At 33.7% G+C, this 23,312-nt stretch overlaps 1 protein-coding gene across 1 annotated transcript; it reads left to right on the top strand.

Annotated features, from left to right (window-relative positions):
* The first annotated feature begins 92 nt into the window (after positions 1-92).
* On the top strand, positions 93-23,308 carry LOC106151697 (bifunctional peptidase and (3S)-lysyl hydroxylase JMJD7). The gene is made up of 8 exons (XM_013525081.3): positions 93-496; positions 878-1,052; positions 5,677-5,830; positions 7,731-7,922; positions 12,197-12,329; positions 12,561-12,721; positions 13,567-13,689; positions 22,776-23,308. Exons 1-8 carry the CDS (start codon positions 328-330, stop codon positions 22,959-22,961), a joined length of 1,293 nt encoding a protein of 430 aa, XP_013380535.2. The 5' UTR covers positions 93-327; the 3' UTR covers positions 22,962-23,308.
* Positions 23,309-23,312: the final 4 nt, after the last annotated feature.

Below are 23,312 nucleotides of genomic sequence, written 5' to 3'. Positions count from 1 at the left end.
AGGTCAAAAATCTGAAAGCTTGCACGGCAAGAGGAAATCCACAGAGGTCAAACGTGACGTCACGAGCTGACCTCTAGTTGACCTAGTTCCCATGCGCTATCACAACCGTGCACATTTCATTGCTGTCAAGATAAACCTGTGTTTCACTAATCTAGGCACAAACAAACTCTCAATGGAAAACGGATTTCTTTGGACAAACTGTGCCACGTCCGCTTCTGTGACGTGACGATTTAAACAAGGCTAAATAAGCCACGTAGAAGCCGGAGAGAACTCGAAAGAGAAGAAGGAACTCGTTTGAGCAACTTGCAGTACTGTACATAGCCCAGGATGGGAAACATTATGAGACTAACAAAGTCGTGTTTTATTGTGCTTGCTGTGATTCCTTTCTGTAGCTCAAAATCTGGGTTTATTAAAGACCAGGGTATGAACGTGGTGTTTCCTCCACTGGTGAAGAGACACGGGTCTGGGATACCAGAGGGGCATCTTCGACCCTTAGGTTGGTATAAATTATAAAAATTATATGTATCTTAAATTTGTATTTGATTTCTTTATTTGATTTTTCATCATTATAACTGAACTTGAGGTGAATATTTAACTACTCAGTTTACAGGGAGAGTATTTGTACCTTTGTTTTGGCTTATTAAGTTTCCCATTAAAAATGAGTATGAAAATGATGTATTAATTAGTACTAAAGTACACATGTATATGCACGAATAATAAACTGTACGTAGAATACTAGTAGCTCATATTTGCAAGTTCATGCATGCTGCTATTAACATATTCATGTTCCAAGTAAACAACCTGAGGCTGTCCTGTCTGTGATAAAATCCACATTTGTTCAGTTAAACATTTTTTACCAAAATCTTTTCAAAACTAGGTCACCAAAGGTCACCTGACGGTCAAGTAGAACAAGAAATGATGCTCACACCTCAGGAATTCTACGACATGCACGTGCATAGAGGGGAACCTGTTGTTTTCCGTAAAGCTATTATGGACATCCCAGCCCTGACCAAGTGGGGCCAAGATGATGAAGACAAATATCTCAATGACAAGCAAGTACAGATGGGGACCACACACCATTGGCAAAACACCAATAAAGTGTCTCACGAGTGTCAGATTTTTTTCTTATTTAATTTTGACATAGTTTAGCTAGATGTGAAGATTGTGATTGTGTTAGCTGTGATTGTGACTAGTGTGGTGGCTGTGCTGGCTGTGATTGTGGATTGTGACGTGATTGTGACAAGTGTGTTAGGTGTGACAGCTATCTGTTGTTGATTGTTATGTACAGACACAGATGTGTCTGTACATATAGCCGTCATCTGCGTCTGTCGTCGCCGTCGTCGCTGTCGCCGTCGCCGTCGCCGTGCACTTTTACCGATAACACGATAAGTGGAAAGCTGTTTTTTCTTTTGGCTTGAAACTTACAGAACTAATGAATATTCATAATACGCAGGTCAAGTTCGAAAATCAGCATGATTGGGTCACTTATAGGGAATTTATGCTGTTTTTTCACTTTTTTCAGCATAAATGAAGCACCGATAACACGATAAGTGGAAAACTGTTCTACTTTTTGGCTTGAAACTTACAGAACTGATGAATATTCATAATACGCAGGTCAAGTTCGAAAATCAGCGTGATTGGGTCATTTTTAATGAATTTAGGCTATTTTTTTCTTTTTTCAGCATAAATGCAGCACCGATAACATGATAAGTGGAAAACCATTTTACTTTTTGGCTTGAAACTTATAGAACTGATAAATATTCATAATACGCAGGTCAAGTTCGAAAATCGGCATGATTGGGTCATTTTTTAGTGAATTTAGGCTATTTTTTCTCTTTTTTCAGCATATATATATAGCACCGATAACACGATAACTGGAAAACCGTTTTGGCTTTTGGCTTGAAACTTAGAGAACTGATAAATATTTATAATACGCAGGTCAAGTTCGAAAATCAGCATGATCGGGTGACTTGTAGGGAAGTTATGCTGTTTTTTTTTTTACTTTTTTCAGCATATATGCAGCACCGATAACACGATAAGTGGAAAACAGCTTTACTTTTTGGCTTCAAACTTACAAAACTGATGAAGATTCATAATCCGCAGATCAAGTTCAAAAATCAGCATGATCAAGCCATTTTTAGGGGAGTTATGCTATTTTTTCACTTTTTTCAACATATATGCAACACTGATAACACTATATAAGAAAAACAGATAGGCCAATTGTCATTATACTTACAGGAGTGGTCAATCTTACTAAAATGCAGGTTGAGTTGGAAAATCAGCATAATCTGGCCATTATTTTAGAAGTTATGCTGTTTTTTCACATTTCCTCAGATTCAATTCTTAAGCATGTTAACAGTCTCATTATTTAACTAATAAGATACGTAAAAGTGTTTGTTTGATATTTCCTGCATCTTTACAACATTGTTAGTTGATTATGTAAAAATGATGGTAAACTTGATATCGTGTATTGTGTAATAAGGTGTCAAAAATGGAAATAAACTCATATCATATCATATTGCAGTTTGTTAGATTCAATCATCAACTATGTTCAGAATCTCAGAATGGAGGAAATTGGACATTTAACACTGTTCTATTGATATTTTTCCCATCTCATCAATTTTCTTAGTTGGTCATATAAAAATGGAAGTATACTGTTTATTTTGTTTTGTTTAAAAAGTGTTAAAATGGAAATAAACCCATTTCAGAACAGTGCTGTCTTTTTTACAGTTTGGCATTTTTAAGATGTGACTTTGAAGTTCCATGAGCCTGCAGATCTTTGCTAGTCACATTTTCTGAATATCCATGATACTAATATTTTATGATTAAAAATTGATGGTCATTATGCTGTAAAACATTATGTAATATTGCATCAAAATTTGAAGAAACCCCTATTTTGGGCACTGCTCCCATGATGACCATTTAAGGAAAGTCATGTCACTTACTGTTCTCAAACTTACAGGAAAGAAACATGGGACTAAAATACAGCTTCAGTAGGCAATGCAGTCTGTTTGGTAAATTTTTCTGGTAGTTAAGCAGTTTTTTTGTGAAAATTTAATTTTTCACATATTGGCATTTTCAATGTATGACTTTGAAGTTCCATGATCCTGAAGACCTTTGCTTGTCACATTTTCTGAATATGCGTTATACTAATATTTTATTATTAAAAATTGATGGTCATTATGCTGTTAAACATTATGTAATGTTGCATCAAAATTTGAAGAAACCCCTGTTTTGGGCACTGCTCCCATGATGACCATTTAAGGAAAATCGTGTCAATTACTGTTCTCAAACTTACAGGAAAGAAACATGAGTCTAAAATACAGCTTCAGTAGGCAATGCAGTCTGTTTGGTAAATTTTTCTGGCAATTAAACAGTTTTTTGTGAAAATGTAATTTTTCACATATTGGCATTTCCAAGGTGTGACTTAGAACCTCCACGGGCTTGAAGACCCATGCTAGTCACATTTTCTGAAAATTCATGACACTTATATTTTATTATTAAAAATCGATGGTCATTATGCCGTTAAGCATTATGTAATGTTGCATCAAAATAGAAGAAAACACAATTTTGGGTGCTGCTGCCTTGATGACCATTATGGGAAAACTGTGTTACTTATGACTGTCAAACTTTCAAAAAAGAAACACAGGACTAAAATGCAGCCTGAGTTGGAAAAGCAGTCTAATTGGCTTCTTTTTCTGGAATACATTTTAGTGTAATATTCATTATCTTTTTGGCATATTCATTGTGGGACTCAGAGCTCCCATGAACATGAAGCCGAATGGTAATCATATTTTCTACATGTCCATCCTATTTATAGTCAATAAACAAAAATTGGTGATTATTATTCTCTAATTTATTATGTAATGTTACATCAAAATTGACAACAATCTTTTTGCACTGCTACTGCAAACATTATGAAAAGAAAACTGTGCTACTTATTATCATTTTTAACTTACAAGTACGATTTTTAGGATTGGCCTTCAGCTCATATGAGAAAACCAGCTCTATTGGATTATCATTTTTATTGAATTTATGCATTTTTTGTGAAATTTTCATTTTTCTCATTCTGGCACTTTCTTAGTATAAACTTGAACTCCGATGGGCCTGAAGCTTTATGCTTTTAATTTCGTCTGTGTTACCTGTTGTGCATAAGTTGATGTTGACTGTGCAGTTAAACATAATGTATTATTGCATCAGGATTGGTAGTCTCCTATTTTGGGCATTATAGTTTTGTGCTTTTCTTAGAGTGTGACTTATGGGCCTAAAGACCTTTGAGTGGGTCAGTCTGTAAATTACCCTTGGGTATCACTAGATTAATTTCAGAGTTATAAAGTCATTTGCCTTAATAGGCCATTAAATGAGATTACATAAAGCACACTTGTTGATATTTCCCTGTAAACTCCCAAAGGTAAAGCTCTCTGCTAGATTAATAATAAGGAAGCAGTGATAATTATGCAGGTAAATTTTGTTTAATATTGCAAATAAGTTTTAAATAATATATATATATATATCAAACTGGAAGATTAAAAGTTTGAATAGCATCTTCATTGGAATTATATTTACCTCAAGCTCTGCCAAGGAGGTCATATTTTCACCCCCGTTTGTCTGTCATCCACATAACACAAAAAGTTATGGACTGATTTTGCAGAAATTTTCAAGAACTGTCGGAAGTGGGCCAAAGAGGACAATGATTAATTTTTGATGGTGGTCTGGAACAATAATCAATCAATTATCAATAATAATCAACAATTGCTGCCTTGGCAGAGGTCTGCACTCTCAAAGTGCTTTTCTAGCTTTTTTATGTTTTCCTTTATAATTTTTTCTCAAACACTTGCATTTGTGACTTTTAACTCTCATCTGCCTGGGGCTCTGCACATTTTCTGTATTTCCACATAAGCAGTTGTATTGTTTTTTATGTCTTTAAACATTATGTAATATTATTTTATGCACTGTCATCATTTTTCAAATATTGAGAGTTTCATAATGTGAATTTGAACTCTCATGGTCCTGAAACTGTAATTTTATTGAAGGGGTGGACCATCTTCTGGGTCTTCCTGAAGACAGTCAGGTTATTAAGTTTATATTGACTGGTATCTATTTTTTTCTAAAATAGAAAATATCTCTGGGTCTGCTCCTGTTATTGACCATGTTACCTGTTGTGCAAGATTAAAATTCAGTGTTGACTGACAGTGCTATTATAAGCATTATTTATTATTGCATCAAAATTGACAAAATGACCTTTTTTGCATCTTTATTTTCTGTTTTTTGTCTGTACATTTGACAGCTTTGCTGCCTTGTGTTAGGTATGACGGTGAATGATGTTTCTAGCGTGATAGGTGCAACAGTGTTGAAAGTTTAAAACAATTTGGGAACGGAATAATAAATCTCACAGTGGGCACAAATGTGCTGATGGTTTGATCTCAGACTTCCCCTTCTATCTCAGTCACTTTGTTTTTACATGGATATTAACCCCTTCCCTGTTTTACTGTCATTGAAGCAGTTTTATCTCTCTCTCTTTCACCCCCCCCCCCCCCCACACACACTCAGGTACATACACAGTCTCTCTCACTCTCTCTCACACACACACATACACACACACACACACACACAATCACATAAACACATATACCAATTCATTTTATTCATTTGACAGCATTTGATGCCTTGTTTCAGATATGGAGATCTAGATGTCTTAGTCACTGTGAAAAAGGAAGTCTTTAAAAAAGGACCAAAAAAGATGAAACTGAGTCAGTTCCTTAGCGACTACATGTACGAGAATTGGTACCTGTCAACTACAGCACCGCAGCAAATGATGCAAGAATTGGTGGTTGGTTACTTTTTTAATGAAATACTGTAATAAGTGAAAATGTTATATCAGTGTAAAAACTATATTGTTGAAAAGATAATACATACTGTATATCTAAGTTGATTTTAACAAATAACTGATAAAAATTTCTTTTTTTATGTACAGACACAGATGTGTCTGTACATATTGCCATCACCTGCGTCTGTCGTCGCCGTCGTTGCCAATGCCGTGCACTTTCCTTGTAAACACGATAAGTGGAGGGCAGTTTTACCTTTGGCTTTATATTTACAGAGCTGATGAATATTCATAAAATGTAGGTCAAGTTCGAAAAATCAGCATGATCGGGCCATTATTATAGAAGTTATGCTGTTTTTTCACTTTTTAAGTATATATGCAACACTGTATACATATTTCAAGGAAAACCAATAAGCCTGTTGTCATAAAACTCACAGGAGTAATCAATCTTACTAAAACGCTGGTCAAGTTCGAAAATCAGCATGATGGGGCTATTATTTCAGAAGTTATGCTGTGACATTTCCTCAGATTCAAATCTTAGGCATGTTAACAGTTTCATTATTTAATTTATAAGATACATAAAAGTGTTTGTTTGACATTTTCTGCATCCTTACAACATCATTAGTTGATTTTGTAAAAATGATGGTAAACTTGTTATCGTGTATTGTGTAATAAAGTTTAAAAAATTGAAATAAACTCATATCATTGCAGTTATTCAGATTCAATTATTTACTATGTTCAGAATCTCAGAATGGAAGAAACTGGACATTTAACACTGCTCTATTGATATTTTTCCTATCTCAACAAATTTTTTTAGTTGATCATATAAAAATGGAAGTAAACTGTTAATTTTGTTTTATTTTAAAAATTGTTAAAAATGGAAAAAACATTTCAGCACAGTGTTGTCTTGTTTACATTTTGGCATTTTCAAGTTGTGACTTTGAAGTCCCATTTTCTTAATATCCATGATACTTATCTTTTATTATTTAAAAGTGATGGTCAATATACTGTTAACCATTATGTAATATTGCATCAGAATAGAAGAAAACACAATTTTGGGTGCTGCTACCATGATGACCATTATGGGAAACCATGTTACTTATGATTGCCAAACTTTTAAAAAAGAAACACAGGACAAAAATGCTGCCGGAGTTGGAAAAGCAGTCTAATTGGCTTCTTTTTCTGGAAGTTCTACATTTTCAAAGTGTGAACTTGAACTCCCATGGGCCTGAGGCCTTATGCTTGTTACACATTTTACTTACATTTGGTATTACCTGTTTAGCATAATTAAAATTTGATGTTGAATTTGCAGTTTAACATAATGTACTTTTGCATCAGAATTGACAGTAGCCCATTTTGTTATTTCCTGTTTTTTGTCTGTACATTTGACAGCTTTGTTGCCTTGTTTTGGAGTGGGGGGGGGGGAGGGGTCAGAAGTAAAAAAATTTGACAAACATTACAAACCACTTTTCTGATATCTAGAATTTAAGGCTGTATTCCCTGAGCTTTTAGATCGATCTATCCTTGCGGGGAGTCTCACTAGATTACTGTCAGATAATCCGGCTTAAATGTCCGTCCCGCCTACTACAAGCTGGAAGAGGGTAATTAATTTTGGTGTCCGCTCGGCTGACAGCTATTTAGCGTGAACCCCCAGGGAGTTAGGTCGATCTAAAGTAGATCGATCTAATCTCTAGAAATGGGGTCTAAATATTTTCACACATACCACTGATGACTTCAGTAAGAAAAAATGTCAAACACAAATAAACACTTTTCCACTAAGTCTGAACATTAACAAGGTTTCATAAAAATATTTCAATTATAAACAACCAAAATAGTTTTAGAAAAGGTCATTATTTGCACATTATTTGTACATTAACTCAATTGATTTCCTATTTTCCCCAATCAGCTACCAAAGTGTTTGCAGTGTGGGACATTCAGGAAGTATCTCCAGGAGAGCGAGTTGTGGATGTCCAGCGGTGGGACAACATCCATGTTACATTATCACGCTGACCACAACCTTCACTGTGTAGTGACAGGAAGGAAGGACTTTATTCTCATTCACCCTGAACACAAGGAGACTTTTGACATGGTTGAACATGTAAGTGCACGCTCAGTGTCCAAAAGAAGTTGCCGAGTGTCAAAAAAGTATCTTATCTTAGCCTCCATGGGATCAGTGTCATTTTCGAACCAAAAATTAAACACTTACTCAGTTGCTACATTGTTTACCTTCAGAATTTTATCTATCATAATCATTTTTATGTACAGACACAGATGTGTCTGTACATATAGCCATCATCTGCGTCTGTCGGCGCCGTCGCCGTCGCCGTCGTCGCCGTCGCCGTGCACTTTTACCGATAACACGATAAGTGGAAAACTGTTTTTTCTTTTGGCTTGAAACTTACAGAACTGATGAATATTCGTAATACGCAGGTCAAGTTCGAAAATCAGCATGATCGGGTCACTTATAGGGAATTTATGCTGTTTTTTCACTTTTTTCAGCATATATGCAGCACCGATAACACAATAAGTGGAAAACCATTTTACCTTTTGGCTTGAAACTTATAGAACTGATGAATATTCATAATACGCAGGTCAAGTTCGAAAATCAGCGTGATTGGGTCATTTTTAGTGAATTTAGGCTATTTTTTCTCTTTTTTCAGCATATATGCAGCACCGATAACACCATAAATGGAAAATCATTTTACCTTTTGGCTTGAAACTTACAAAACTGATGAATATTCGAAATACGCAGGTCAAGTTTGAAAATCAGCATGATCGGGCCATTTTTAGGGATGTTATGCTGTTTTTTCACTTCTTTCAACATATATGTAACGCTAATAACACAATATAAGAAAAACAAATAGGCCAATTGTCATTATACTCACAGGAGTAGTCAAACTAACCAAAACGCAGGTTGAGTTCCAAAATCAGCATAATCGTGCCATTCTTTTAGAAGTTATGCTGTTTTTTCACATTTCCTCAGATTCAATTGTTAGGCATATTAACAGTCTCATTATTGAACTAATAAGATACGTAAAAGTGTTTGTTTGACATTTCCTGCATCTCAATAACATTGTTAGTTGATTATGTAAAAATGATGGTAAACTTGTTATTGTGTATTATGTTATAAAGCGTCAAAAATGGAAATAAACAAATATCATTGCAGTTTGTCAGATTCAATCATTTACTATATTCATTATCTCAGAATGGAGGAAATTGGACATTTAACACTGTTCTATTGATATTTTTCCCATCTCATCAATTTTCTTAGTTGATCATATACAAATGGTAGAAAACTGTTTATTTTGTTTTATGTTAAAAAAGTGTTCTAAAAATGGAAGTAAACCCATTGCAGAACAGTGCTGTCTTGTTTCAGCATATATGCAGCACCGATAACACGATAAGTGGAAAACCATTTTACCTTTTCCCTTGAAACTTACAAAACTGATGAATATTCATAATACGCAGGTCAAGTTCGAAAATCAGCATGATCGGGTCATTTTTAGGGAAGTTATGCTGTTTTTCACTTTTTTCACCATATATGCAACACTGATAACATGATAAGTGAAAAATCATTTTACCTTTTGGCTTGAAACTTGCAGAAGTAATGAATATTCATATTACGCAGGTCAAGTTTGAAAATCAGCATTATCGGGTCATTTTTAGGGTAGTTATGCTGTTTTTTCACTTTTTTCAGCATATATGCAGCACCGATAACACGATAAGTGGAAAATCATTTTACCTTTTGGTTTCAAACTTACAGAACTGATGAATATTCATAATACGCAGGTCAAGTTTGAAAATCAGTATGATTGGGTCATTTTTAGGGAAGTTATGCTGTTTTTCACTTTTTTCAGCATATATGCAACACTGAAAACATGATAAGTGGAAAACCATTTTACCTTTTGGTTTGAAACTTGCAGAACTAATGAATATTCATAATACGCAGGTCAAGTTTGAAAATCAGCATCATCGGGTCATTTTTAGGGAAGTAATGCTGTTTTTTCACTTTTTTCAGCATGTACGCAACACCTTTGTGCTATATGATGGTACTGTATGGATGACAGTCTATAAAATTGTCCCTTGGGTGATCACTAATTAAATTAAGGTCTATAAAGTCACTTGCCTACTCATTAATTTTCAATTGGCTATTAAATGAGATTACATAAAACACTCCTTGAGATTTCCCTGTAAAGTCCCATAGGTTTAGCTCTCTTAACTGTGTCACAAAATTAGGATTTGGTGATAATTGTGCAGATAAATGGTGTTTAACATTGCAAATAAATTTACAACAAAAAGAATGTGTTATGCCAACATGCTATAGATGAATAACAGTGCTTTATTTTTCTCAAACTTGGTGGGGTTATTAATATCAAGTTAATACAGCTAGATTAAAAGTTTGAATAGCAGCTTTATTGGAATTTTTTACGTTTTATTTAAAATTTTTTTTAAAATTATTTTTCAAACACAAGCATCTTCAAGATGTGATTTTATACTCCCATCCACCAGAAGTGCTGTGCATTTTCTGTATTTTTGTATATAATTGTTATTTCTTCAGATTTAATTCTTAGGCATGTTAACAGTCTCATTATGGAACTAATAAGATATGTAAAAGTGTTGTTTTGACATTTTCTGCTTCTTAACAATATTGTTTGTTGATTATATAAAAATGACGGTAAACCTGTTATAATATTGTGCATTGTGTAATAAAGTATCATAAATGGAAAGGAACTTATCATTGCAGTTTGTCAGATTTAATCATTCACTATGTTCAGCATCTGCAAATGGAGCAAATTGGACATTGAAAATTGTTCTATTGCTATTTTTCCTATGTCAGCAATTTTCCTAGTTGAACATTTAAAAATGACAGTTTATTGATCATTTTGTTTTAAAAAAGGTGTTGAAAATGGAAAGAAAATCATTTCAGTACAGTTATCTCTTGTTTACATTTTGGCATTTTGAAAGTGTGACTCTGAACTTCCATGGCCTTGAAGACCTTCCCAAATCACATTTTCTGAATATTCATGATACTTTTATTTTTTTATAAAAAATTTGATGGTCATTATGCTGTTAAGTATTATGTTTTATTGTATGAAAGTTGAAGAAAACCCTATTTTGGACACTGCTGCCAGGATAGCAATTAAGGGAAAACCATGTTACTTACGATACTGAAACTTAGTGAAAAGTTTCATAAGACAGAAGTGCGCAGCTTGTGTTTGAAAACCAGTGTGTTTGTTTTCTGTTTTGGAGGCAATGCAGGTTTATAGAGTGCTATACTGGCATTTTCAAGTTGTGACTTATCACTCCCATCTGCCAGGAGCCCTGTACTCTTACTTTGTAACATTTTCTGTATTTTGTTAAGTTACAAGAATGATTCTTAGGATTGACATACAGCCCAAAAAAAAAAAAAAATTAATAATATATAGTGATTATATATATATATATATATATATATATATATATATATATATATATATATATATATATATATATATATATATATTAATGAGTTTAAGCATTTTTTTTTGTGTGTAATTTTCACTGTACCTCATTCTGGCATTTCCAAAGTTTAACTCTTATCAGCCTGACACCTTAGGGACTATTTTCAGACCCTATCACGCTAACTGTGGATCGATCTATCTCCATGGGAATTCTCGCTAAATTGCAATCAATGTTAGTGGCTTAGTTGTCTGTCACGCCTACTGAAACTGGCATGCCAGAATCCGAAGACTCTCAAACTGAAAGCAATTTAGTGAGAAACCCCTTGGAGTTGCATTGATCCTGTTAGATTGATCTAGGTATGGGAACTTAGTCTAATGCTTGATACACATTTTACTTTCATCCTAATCCAATGTTATGCAGAATAAGAATTTGATGTTGGCTATGCAGTTACAGTAAGCATAATACATTAGTTCATCAGAATTGACAGTATCCTATTTCCTGCGTTTTTATTTTCTGGTTTTTGTCTGTACATTTGACAGCTTTGCTGCCTTGTTATTGGATGTAAACAACAATTTTTTACACATCTGATATATAAGGATAAACTTGAAAATAAACCTCAGGTCATTAAAAAAAAAATGCTTGCATTGTTCAGTTAAGCTGAAATTTGTAAGGTTAATCAAGTCAATTAATTTGTTTAGTAAAACTTGAAAATTTTGGATTAACTTAACAATAAATTGATATTTTAAAATGCCTGAATCTGACTAGGCCTTATTAGGTGACAAAAATTTTCAAAATTATTGAGAGGCCCATTTTCGAGTTTGACTAAATTTTCAAAGTTAAAAAAAACAACAACAGAGAATTGTCTGCCAATAAAATGTTCAAAATCAACTAAATGTTCAAGTTTTGGCCATATTTTCTAACTCACCACAGCCAGCTCACTCTGGTCACGGCTACTCTAAGATAGACATGGACATGGTGAATGTGTTCAAACACCCTGAGATCACCCAGATACCCTGGACTTACAGCACTCTCAAGCCAGGGGACTGTATATATGTGCCTGCAGGTAAGAAACCGGGGAACTCGGGGTGCAAAATTTGTTTGTGTGAGTATCCAAATAATTAAAGGGCTCTCCGTGTTCTGTGAAATCATTTACAAAGAGGATTAAGTAAGTTGGAAAAAATAGGAAAAAATGATCCCTATTTCCTTTGCATTTGGGATGCTGAAATTTTCAAAATAAATAAAAAAAAAGAAAACAAATAGTATCACCATGATCACATTTTAATTTTCTGTACAGGTCACCTTCATCAAGTGCGCTCTTATGGTCGCAGCATATCGTATACCATCTTGTGGGCACCTGTCCCACAATTCTCTGCTTCTGATTGCGAGGGAAAACCTGACCGCGACATTCCTCTTTCTGAGGTCACCTTTACGTGGGCCTACTTCGCTGGAGACAAGGTTTAGTGTTTCGCCACAGTCTTTTTTTTCTTCTTTTGACATCTTAATATTTTAGAATAATTTTCCAATATTATTACTATTATTACCAGGACTCTAGCCTCATACTTCTAAAATGCTGATTATATTTTAATATATATAATTAAGTATAGTGATACTACAGTGTATTTATATAGAGATAAGTCAGTTGCTAACTAAGGGACCATTCCCACAGATATTGACAGCTAAATATACGGACTTTATTCTAATGACCAGCAATATGTTCGTTTTAAATCGATCATTTAATGTAAACTTTCTAAAGTATACCGTATTTTTATGCAAAAGGTAATTTGCTATGACCCAGGAGAGCCCAGATTCGTTCTCGTGGCATCCGGGTCCGATTCAGGGGCCCAGTCGTTGTCGTGATCTATATCCCTGGGGAGTCTCACTAAATTGCTATCAATGTAACCAACTTAAATGTCTGTCACGCCCAGTAAAGCTGTCAGGGGGTAATTATCTTTACCCCTAATTATCTTTACCGGCGTGACAGTAGGCCGGTAGCAATTTAGTGTGAACCCCTAGGGAGTTAGATTGATCCAGATGGATTGATCTAAGTATGGGAACTCAGTCTAAAAGTTATTATCGAGTTCTTTATCATGCATTTAAATTGTAGAAAGATAATGCTGGCAGCATTTTATTACCAAGTTACTGTTAATTTTCTAATTTAGTTCCAGAAGTTCTCATTCAAAAGGTTACTACGTAGTATTTGCCCTGTGATGGTTTCTTTGGTTAGCCAAATTTGTCTTTGGCTACTTAATTAAAGTAAAAAGTCTTGAGATTTTATCTTAATTTATTGTTTTACTTTTCAGCAACTTTCTAATGCTCGTTTGAATTCAGAAAGTCTACGACATCATCTTCTGGCTTTACTAAGAATGGATTCATCTCTCTCATATGAGCGCTGGGCAGCATTTTATGAAGAAGTTATGGCACAGGTACTCCATACTAGTAACTTTTCCTTCTTCCTTTTTATGTACAGACACAGATGTGTCTGTACATATAGCCATCATCTGCGTCTGTCGTCGCCGTCGCCGTGCACTTTTACCGATAACACGATAAGTGGAAAACTGTTTTTTCTTTTGGCTTGAAACTTACAGAACTGATGAATATTCGTAATACGCAGGTCAAGTTCGAAAATCAGCATGATCGGGTCACTTATAGGGAATTTATGCTGTTTTTTCACTTTTTTCAGCATATATGCAGCACCGATAACACGATAAGTGGAAAACCATTTTACCTTTTGGCTTGAAACTTACAGAACTGATGAATATTCATAATACGCAGTTCAAGTTCGAAAATCAGCATGATAAGGTCATTTTTAGTGAATTTAGGCTATTTTTTCTCTTTTTTCAGCATATATGCAGCACCGATAACACAATAAATGGAAAACCATTTTAAATTTTGGCTTGAAACTTACAGAACTGATGAATATTCATAATACGCAGGTAAAGTTCGAAAATCGGCATGATCGGGCCATTTTTAGGGAAGTTTTGCTGTTTTTTCACTTCTTTCAACATATATGCAACGCTAATAACACAATATAAGAAAAACAGATAGGCCAATTGTCATTATACTCACAGGAGTAGTCAAACTAACTAAAACACAGGTTGAGTTCGAAAATCAGCATAATTGGGCCATTATTTTAGAAGTTATGCTGTTTTTTTCACATTTCCTCAGATTCAATTGTTAGGCATGTTAACTGTCTCATTATTGAACTAATAAGATACGTAAAAGTGTTTGTTTGACATTTCCTGCATCTTAATAACATTGTTAGTTGATTATGTAAAAATGATGGTAAACTTGTTATTGTGTATTATGTTATAAAGTGTCTAAAATGGAAATAAATATCATTGCAGTTTGTCAGATTCAATCATCTACTATATTCATTATCTCAGAATGGAGGAAATTGGACATTTAACACTGTTCTATTGATATTTGTCCCATCTCATCAATTTTCTTCGTTGATCATATACAAATGGTAGAAAACTGTTTATTTTGTTTTATGTTAAAAAAGTGTTTTAAAAATGGAAGTAAACCCATTGCAGAACAGTGCTGTCTTGTTTCAGCATATATGCAGCACCGATAACACGATAAGTGGAAAAAAAATTTACCTTTTCCCTTGAAACTTACAAAACTGATGAATATTCATAATACGCAGGTCAAGTTCGAAAATCAGCATGATCGGGTCATTTTTAGGGAAGTTATGCTGTTTTTCACTTTTTTCACCATATATGCAACACTGATAACATGATAAGTGAAAAATCAATTTACCTTTTGGCTTGAAACTTGCAGAACTAATGAATATTCATATTACGCAGGTCAAGTTCGAAAATCAGCATGATCGGGTCATTTTTAGGGTAGTTATGCTGTTTTTTTCACTTTTTTCAGCATATATGCAGCACCGATAACATGATAAGTGGAAAACCATTTTACCTTTTGGTTTCAAACTTACAGAACTGATGAATATTCATAATACGCAGGTCAAGTTTGAAAATCAGCATGATCGGGTCATTTTTAGGGAAGTAATGCTGTTTTTACACTTTTTTCAGCATGTATGCAACACCATTGTGCTATATGATGGTACTGTATGGATGGCAGCTAGTCTATAAAATTGTCCCTTGGGTGATCACTAATTAAATTAAGGTCTATAAAGTCACTTGCCTACTCATTAATTTTCAATTGTCCATTAAATGAGATTACATAAAACACTCCTTGAGATTTCCCTGTAAAGTCCCATAGGTTTAGCTCTCTTAACTGTGTCACAAAATTAGGATTTGGTGATAATTTTGCAGATAAATGGTGTTTAACATTGCAAATAAATTTACAACAAAAAGAATGTGTTATGCCAACATGCTATAGATGAATAACAGTGCTTTATTTTTCTCAAACTTGGTGGGGTTATTAATATCAAGTTAATACAGCTAGATTAAAAGTTTGAATAGCAGCTTTATTGGAATTTTTTACGTTTTATTTAAAATTTTTTTAAAATTATTTTTCAAACACTAGCATCTTCAAGATGTGATTTTTTACTCCCATCCACCAGAAGTGCTATTTTCTGTATTTTTTTGTATAGAAGTCTTTTTTCCTCGGATTTAATTCTTAGTCATGTTAACAATCTCATTTGTGAACTAATTAGTAATGTAAAGGTGTTCTTTTGACATTTTCTGCATCTTAACAATATTGTTAGTTGATTATATAAAAATGATGGTAAACCTGTTATTGTGCATTGTGTAATAAAGTGTCAAAAATGGAAATAAACTCATATCTTTACAGTTTGTCAGATTCAATCATTCACCATGTTCAGAATCTCAGAATGGAACAAATTGGACATTTAAAATTGTTCTATTGATATTTTTCCTATGTCAACAACTTTCTTAGTTGATCATTTAAAAACGACAGTAAATTGATTATTTTGATATATGTAAAAAAAGTGTTGAAAGTGGAAAGAAATTCATTTCAGTACAGTTATCTCTTGTGTACATTTTTACATTTTGGCATTTTGAAGTTGTGACTCTGAACTTCCATGGCCCTGAAGACCTTTCCATATCAAATTTTCTGAATATCCATGATACTTTTATTTTATTATTAAAAATTGATGGTCATTATGCTGTTAAGCATTATGTAATATTGCATCAAAATTGAAGACAACTCCATTTTAGACAATGCCTCCACAGTGACCATTAAAGGAAAACCAAGTCACTTACTCTTCTCAAACTTACAGAAATGTAGCATAGCACTAAATTATAGCTTCAGTTGGAAAACCTGTTATATCGGTTAACTTTCTTGGAAATTATATAGTTTTTTGTTACAATAAAAATTTTCACATATGGACATTTTCAAGGTGTGACTTAGTCTTTGAACTTCCATTGGCTTGAATACCATTGCTAGTCACATCTTTTGAATAGTTATGATACATTTACTTTATTATTAAAAATTGATGGCCATTGTGCTGTTAAGCATTATGTTAAATTGCGTAAAAGATGAAAAAAAAACACCTTTTTTGGACATCGGTGCTGGGATGACCATTAAGGAAAAACCATTTTACTTATGATATTCTAACTTACTGAAAAGTTTCATAGGACTGAAGTGTAGCTTGTGTTGGAAATCAGTGTAATTGTTTTCTGTTTTGGAAGCAATGCAGCTCTATGGATTGCTATATGGGGCTACTGTTTATGGATGGTGGTAATTGTCCCTTGGGATAATCACTAGCTAAATTCAGAGCTATAACTTTTTTTTTTTTTTTTTTTTTTTAAATTGAAAGCTTTAAGTGACCAACTAAATGCTTTAAGTAAATACTGAAAACTACTACTAGTAAGTGAATATCAACAAAAAGAAAAAGAAGATTTTCTCCCTGATTAATTACTAGTATAACACTGAGTAAGTTCATTGAAGTAGTGTGGATAGGTCTTTTTGTATGTTTTTTAAAGAGATATCAATAATTACAGAGAAACATGTTACGCATCGGTATGAGAAATATTAGAGGATTAGCAAAGAAACTTACTGATGAAAACTTTGTTGAGATGGTCGAAAATTTTGATATATTCATATGTGTAGAAACTTTTAGCACCCTGAGATCAAAAATGGTCCTACCTAGTGGAACACATGGCCACTTCTACAAAATAAAAACAAAAAAGAAAACAAAAGGACGCCCATCCGGCGGTATAGTCATATATTACAGAAAACAATTTAGTGGTGCTCTTCATGTAATGTCTAGCAAAAGTGAGAATACCTTATGGATAAGGCTACCAGGACAGTGTTTCGGTCTCCAAAAAGACTTATTCGTGTGTGCAGTATATATTAAGCCAAAGAATGGGAGATTTGATGAAGCTACCTTTGACATCCTTGAAGAGGAAATAGCTCAGTATCAATCAGATGGCATGATATGCCTCATGGGTGATTTTAACGCTAGAACTGGTACACTCCCAGATTATATCAAAAATGATAACACACACGGTATCCCAGTGCCTGGTAGCCACCCCACAGATATGCTCACTCCTGCTCGGAACAACTTAGACAGTATCATAAACTCTCAGGGAAGAACCCTTGTAGAATTATGCATTAGCAGCAATTTGAGAATACTGAATGGAAGAGTGTTAGGAAATTCATTAGGGTACTACACATGTTACAATCAAAATGGCTGTAGTGCAGTGGATTATGCAGTTTTGAGTGATAAGTTAGTTGATAGTGTAAAGTATTTCACTGTTCACCCAATTGACTATATCTCAGATCACTGTCTTCTAGATCTCACAATTGCAAGTAAGGGTTTCAAGGAGTCACCAAAAATTATTCCGCTTCAAAAATTCAAAGATCAGTACATCTGGGGCAATGACTCTGCAGATAAATTTCTTAGTGAACTGGAAAGTGAAAAAAACATAGAAGCCATATGTGAATTTCAAACTACCACCTTCCCAACTACTAAAGAGGGAGTAAATAAGGCATGTCAGTCTTTTAATAAAATCCTAGATGGCGCGGCTAGTGCATCACTGCGTACAAAAAGAATGTCAAAGAAAAATAGTAATCCAAGAAAAGGGAATAAAAAACAGCCCTGGTTTGACAATCAATGCATCGAAGTAAAACGGAATGTTAAACACCTTGGGAGACTACTCCACAAAAACCCGAATAATCACTTTATCTCTCACACTTATCATCAAGCTTGCAAAAAGTACAAACAACTTCTGAAAAAGAAAAAACAAGAACATAAAGACAACCTCCTTGAAAAGCTTTTGAACATTGAAGAAAAGAACCCCAAAGAATTTTGGCAAATTATCAAAAAACTTAAAAAAGAAGAGGATCAGAACAACCTTATTGCCCCTGATGTATGGCACAATTACTTCCAACAACTGTGTGGTATCCCGCCTCCAGGTGACAATGATATTGATGATGAATTGAAAAAATATGAAGATTGCCCTGGGAATCCCAAACTAGATGACCCTATAACCATTCTGGAGGTCCAAAAAGCACTCAGAAAGCTAAAAAATGGCAAAGCACCTGGGGCAGATAGCATACGAAATGAAATGCTTAAGACTGGGCGACCATACCTAACTGGTGCGATGACTAAAATTTTTAACCTGGTCTTAAACTCTGGTGAGATCCCTGATGCTTGGAATTTAGGCATAGTCATACCACTCTATAAGTCTGGTGAGTGTCTGGATCCCTCAAATTACAGGGGTCTTTGCATTACAAGCTGTTTGGGTAAGTTATTTAATTCTATTCTGGCAAATAGGCTAACTGACTTGATTGAAAAGGAAGGCAAACTCAGCGAAGAACAGGGTGGGTTCAGACCAAGTTACAGAACAACTGATCACATTTTCACACTTAAATCAATTATTAACAGATATACAAATCAAAATAGGAAGGTCTATGCATGTTTTATTGATTTTAAAAAGGCATTTGATTCGGTATGGCACAAAGGTCTATTACTCAAATTACAGAAACTTGGAATAGGAGGAAAATTTTACAATCTGATTAAACATATGTACAAAAATACTAAATTAGGAATCTCCACAGGCAACAGCTATACCAAACCTTTTTTTGCTAAGATTGGAATCCGCCAAGGGGATAATCTAAGCCCAACACTCTTTAATATATTTATAGACGACATAAAAGAATCCTTCCACACATGCAAAGCCACAGACAAGGTAGATGGCATCAATCACATACTCTATGCCGATGATCTGGTCCTACTGTCAAGAACAAAGGATGGACTGCAAAATCTACTGAACAAATTAGAACAGTACTGTCAAAAGTGGAAGTTACACATTAATACAAAGAAAACAAAAATAATGGTGTTTAGGAAGAAGGGCAAACTTGACCATCAAACAAAATTTTACATAAATGATGAACCCATAGAAGAAGTAAAACAATACCCATATTTGGGAATAGTTTTCTCCAATACTGGCTCATTAAAGGAAGCAATTGAAAATTTAAAGAAAAAGGCCCTAAAAGCCCTGTTTTCCCTTAAAGGAGCACTTGCCTCTCAAAACATCTCCAAACCTCTTTTGTGCATGAACTTATTTGACAAACTCATCAAACCAATTTTGCTTTATGGTAGTGAGGTCTGGTCACAGGAGATACTAAAACAGAAAAACATGTCTCTGAAAAAGATTAATAAAATGCCATTTGAACAGGTACACTTGAAATTTTGCAAATGGATTTTAGGTCTAAGAAAGCAGGCTAGCAATACCATGTCTAGAGCCGAACTCGGCAGGTACCCTATTTTTCCAACTATAGCTAAACTTGTCCAAAGATATAGTCTTAGACTGGAACAACTACCAGATAATAGAATTGTAAAACAGGTGTACAATCTTGAGCAAGACACAAAGGGAAACACATGGACAGAATCCATCCAATCTTTTCACAATTGTTGGGGTTTCTCAGAAGATAACAACCCACCAAAGAAATTACATCAAATAGAAAACCTAGTAGAAAAATTGAACATAAAAATCGAAAAACTCTTTTGGCAGGAATTAAATAGTTCGACCTCAAACAAATTAAGGACATACAAAACAATTAAAAAATCTTATGAATGTGAAAATTACATCAAAATGAGTGTCTCACCCTTAGATATCAAAACACTAGCAAAAATTAGACTAAGTGACCACGACCTAGCAATAGAAAGGGGCCGATACACAAACCCTAAAACTCCACTTGATGAGAGAAAATGTAAAGCTTGCAACTGTGTAGAGGATGAAAAACATTTCCTCACAGAATGCACAAGATACACTGTTGAGAGGCAACGAATGCATGATGAACTACTGAAAATCAGTGTAGTGGGTCTAGATGACAGTGATCAGATATTGTCAATTCTCCTTAATCCACCCTGTCATAAAAGTCTCAAAGTAATAGCAGAATTTGTAAAGACTGCTGTTAAAATACATAGTTCACCTGAAATCTAGTATATCACAGCCACTTATTGTCAATAATGCTGTGAATAGCTTAATTAATTAATATTATAGCATAATTTGCATTAACACATGTATGATTTAACATACTACATATGTAAACATATATAATTGTATACCCATATATATATTATGTAAATATTGTAGTCTAGAGAGCCTGCAAATGTATTCACATCATTTAGTGCTCAATAAACTTATTATTATTATTATTATTATTATAAAATTACTTGCCTAATTGATTTTCAAGTGCCCATTAAATAAGATTACATAAAACACACGTTGAGATTTCCCATTCAAGTCCTATAGGTTAAGCTCTCTTAACTGTGTCACATAATTAGGAATTGGTGATAATTATGCAGGTAAATGTTGTTTAATATTGCAAATAAGTTTACAAAAGAAAAAAAAAATTGTGTAATGCCAACATTAATGCTATAGATGAATAACAGTGCCTTATTATCCTCAAACACATTGGGATTATTCATATCATGTTAATACAGCAAGATTAAAAGTTTGAATAGCAGCTTTATTGGAATTTTTTTTTTTTTTTTTTTGTGTTTTCTTTTTAATTTTTTTCTAAACACTGGCATTTTCAACTCCTATCCACCTGAAGCTCTTCAGATTTTCTGTATTTCCACATAAGCAGTTGCATAGGTTTTTATGTCTTTAAACATTATGTAATATTATTTTATGCACTGTCAACATTTTTCAAATATTGGAATTTTCATTATGTGAATTTGAACTCTCATGGTCCAGAAACTATAATCTTATTGCAGGGGTGGATTGAGGCCGTCTTCTGGGTCTTTCAGATGACGGTCAGATTTTAAAGTTTACATTGACTGGTATCAGTTTTTTTCTGTTGGAAGACCATCAAAAGTGGAGGATGGATCAACAAATAAAGTTTGGAATACTGTCAGAAAATATCTCTGGATCTGCTCCAGTTATTGAGCATGTTACCTGTTGTGCATGATTAAAATTCAGTGTTGATTGACAGTGCTATTATAAGCATTATTTATTATTGCATCAAAATTGACAAAATGACCCATTTTCTATAGGTTAACCTCCTTAACTGTGTCACATAATTAGAAATTGGTGATAATTATGCAGGTAAATGCTGTTTAATATTGCAAATAAGTTTACAAAAGAAAAAAAAATTGTGTAATGCCAACATTAATGCTATAGATGAATAACAGTGCCTTATTATCCTCAAACACGTTGGGGTTATTCATATCATGTTAATACAGCAAGATTAAAAGTTTGAATAGCAGCTTTATTGGAATTTTTTTTTGTGTGTGTTTCCTTTTTAATTTTTTTTCTAAACACTGGCATTTTCAACTCCCATCCACCTGAAGCTCTTCAGATTTTCTGTATTTCCACATAAGCAGTTGCATAGGTTTTTATGTCTTTAAACATTATGTAATATTATTTTATGCACTGTCAACATTTTTCAAATATTGGGATTTTCATTATGTGAATTTGAACTCTCATAGTCCAGAAACTAATCTTATTGCAGGGGTGGATTGAGGCCGTCTTCTGGGTCTTTCAGATGACGGTCAGATTTTAAAGTTTACATTGACTGGTATCAATTTTTTTCTGTTGGAAGACCATCAAAAGTGGAGGATGGATCAACAAAGATACTTTGGAATACTGTCAGAAAATATCTCTGGATCTGCTCCTGTTATTGACCATGTTACCTGTTGTGCATGATTAAAATTCAGTGTTTACTGACTGTGTTATTATAAGCATTATTTATTATTGCATCAAAATTAACAAAATGACCTATTTTGCATCTTTATTATCTGTTTTTTGTCTGTACATTTGACAGCTTTGCTGCCTTGTTTCTCTCTGTTTTTCTTATTTTCAAAATTAATATTTGCTTCAAAAGTTGAAATGGCGGGGGGTTACTGCTGAGAAAGAAAAGGCCTCAGGTTATTATTTATTTATTTGTTAGTTTGTTTGTATGATTTTTTATTGAGTTGATCAGCTTTTTACAATCAGATGACAATTATCACTCCATTGTTCTTAATTATTAGTTTTTTAAGGTTTATTATTTTCAGTAATAGTGACATGTGAAAGAGAGCTACATACAGACAACTCTAGTCTTCCCCTCTTGATATTTTCAGATGGACGATTTTCCAGATGCAGATGAAGTGTTTCAAATTCTTAACTCAAGTGACAAAAGTTACCTTACTAGAAAAGAACTTTTAGAAATGGAGAAGAGTAAACTGCAAAAAGTTGCAAACATTCTCAACCTGCCACAAGGCAGCAGCACAATCCAAGAGGAGCCACGTCCCAGGGATGAGCTGTAGATGTAGTTTGAATTCATGAAGCATATCATTTATTTACATTTCAGAAGTTAGTCAACTGTTATGAAAGACCCTGTTGATATATTTAAGTTAATTAATTTATGAAGAAAAAAATCCCATCAATATTTGCTCTGTATATTTTATATTTTTCTCTCTGGCTATTAAATTGATTATTATGAATGGCCATGTATTTTTTCATGATAAACTTGAAAACATGCTTGAGTATATTTTTGTAATTCATAAATGTTGAGAAAGAAATACATGCTGAAAGGTTATGTAAGTCTTGTATTAAAAATTATATTAGTCCATTAAATTTCATATCAATAAAACACACAATTGATATCTTTTAAGTAT

Source organism: Lingula anatina, chromosome 8, assembly GCF_051362555.1.
Source record: "Lingula anatina isolate TDL-2025a chromosome 8, LinAna3.0, whole genome shotgun sequence".
Classification (NCBI taxonomy): Eukaryota; Metazoa; Brachiopoda; class Lingulata; order Lingulida; family Lingulidae; genus Lingula; species Lingula anatina.
The sequence above is the reverse complement of the archived record's forward strand: the minus strand, read 5'-3'. Positions and strand labels throughout refer to the sequence as shown.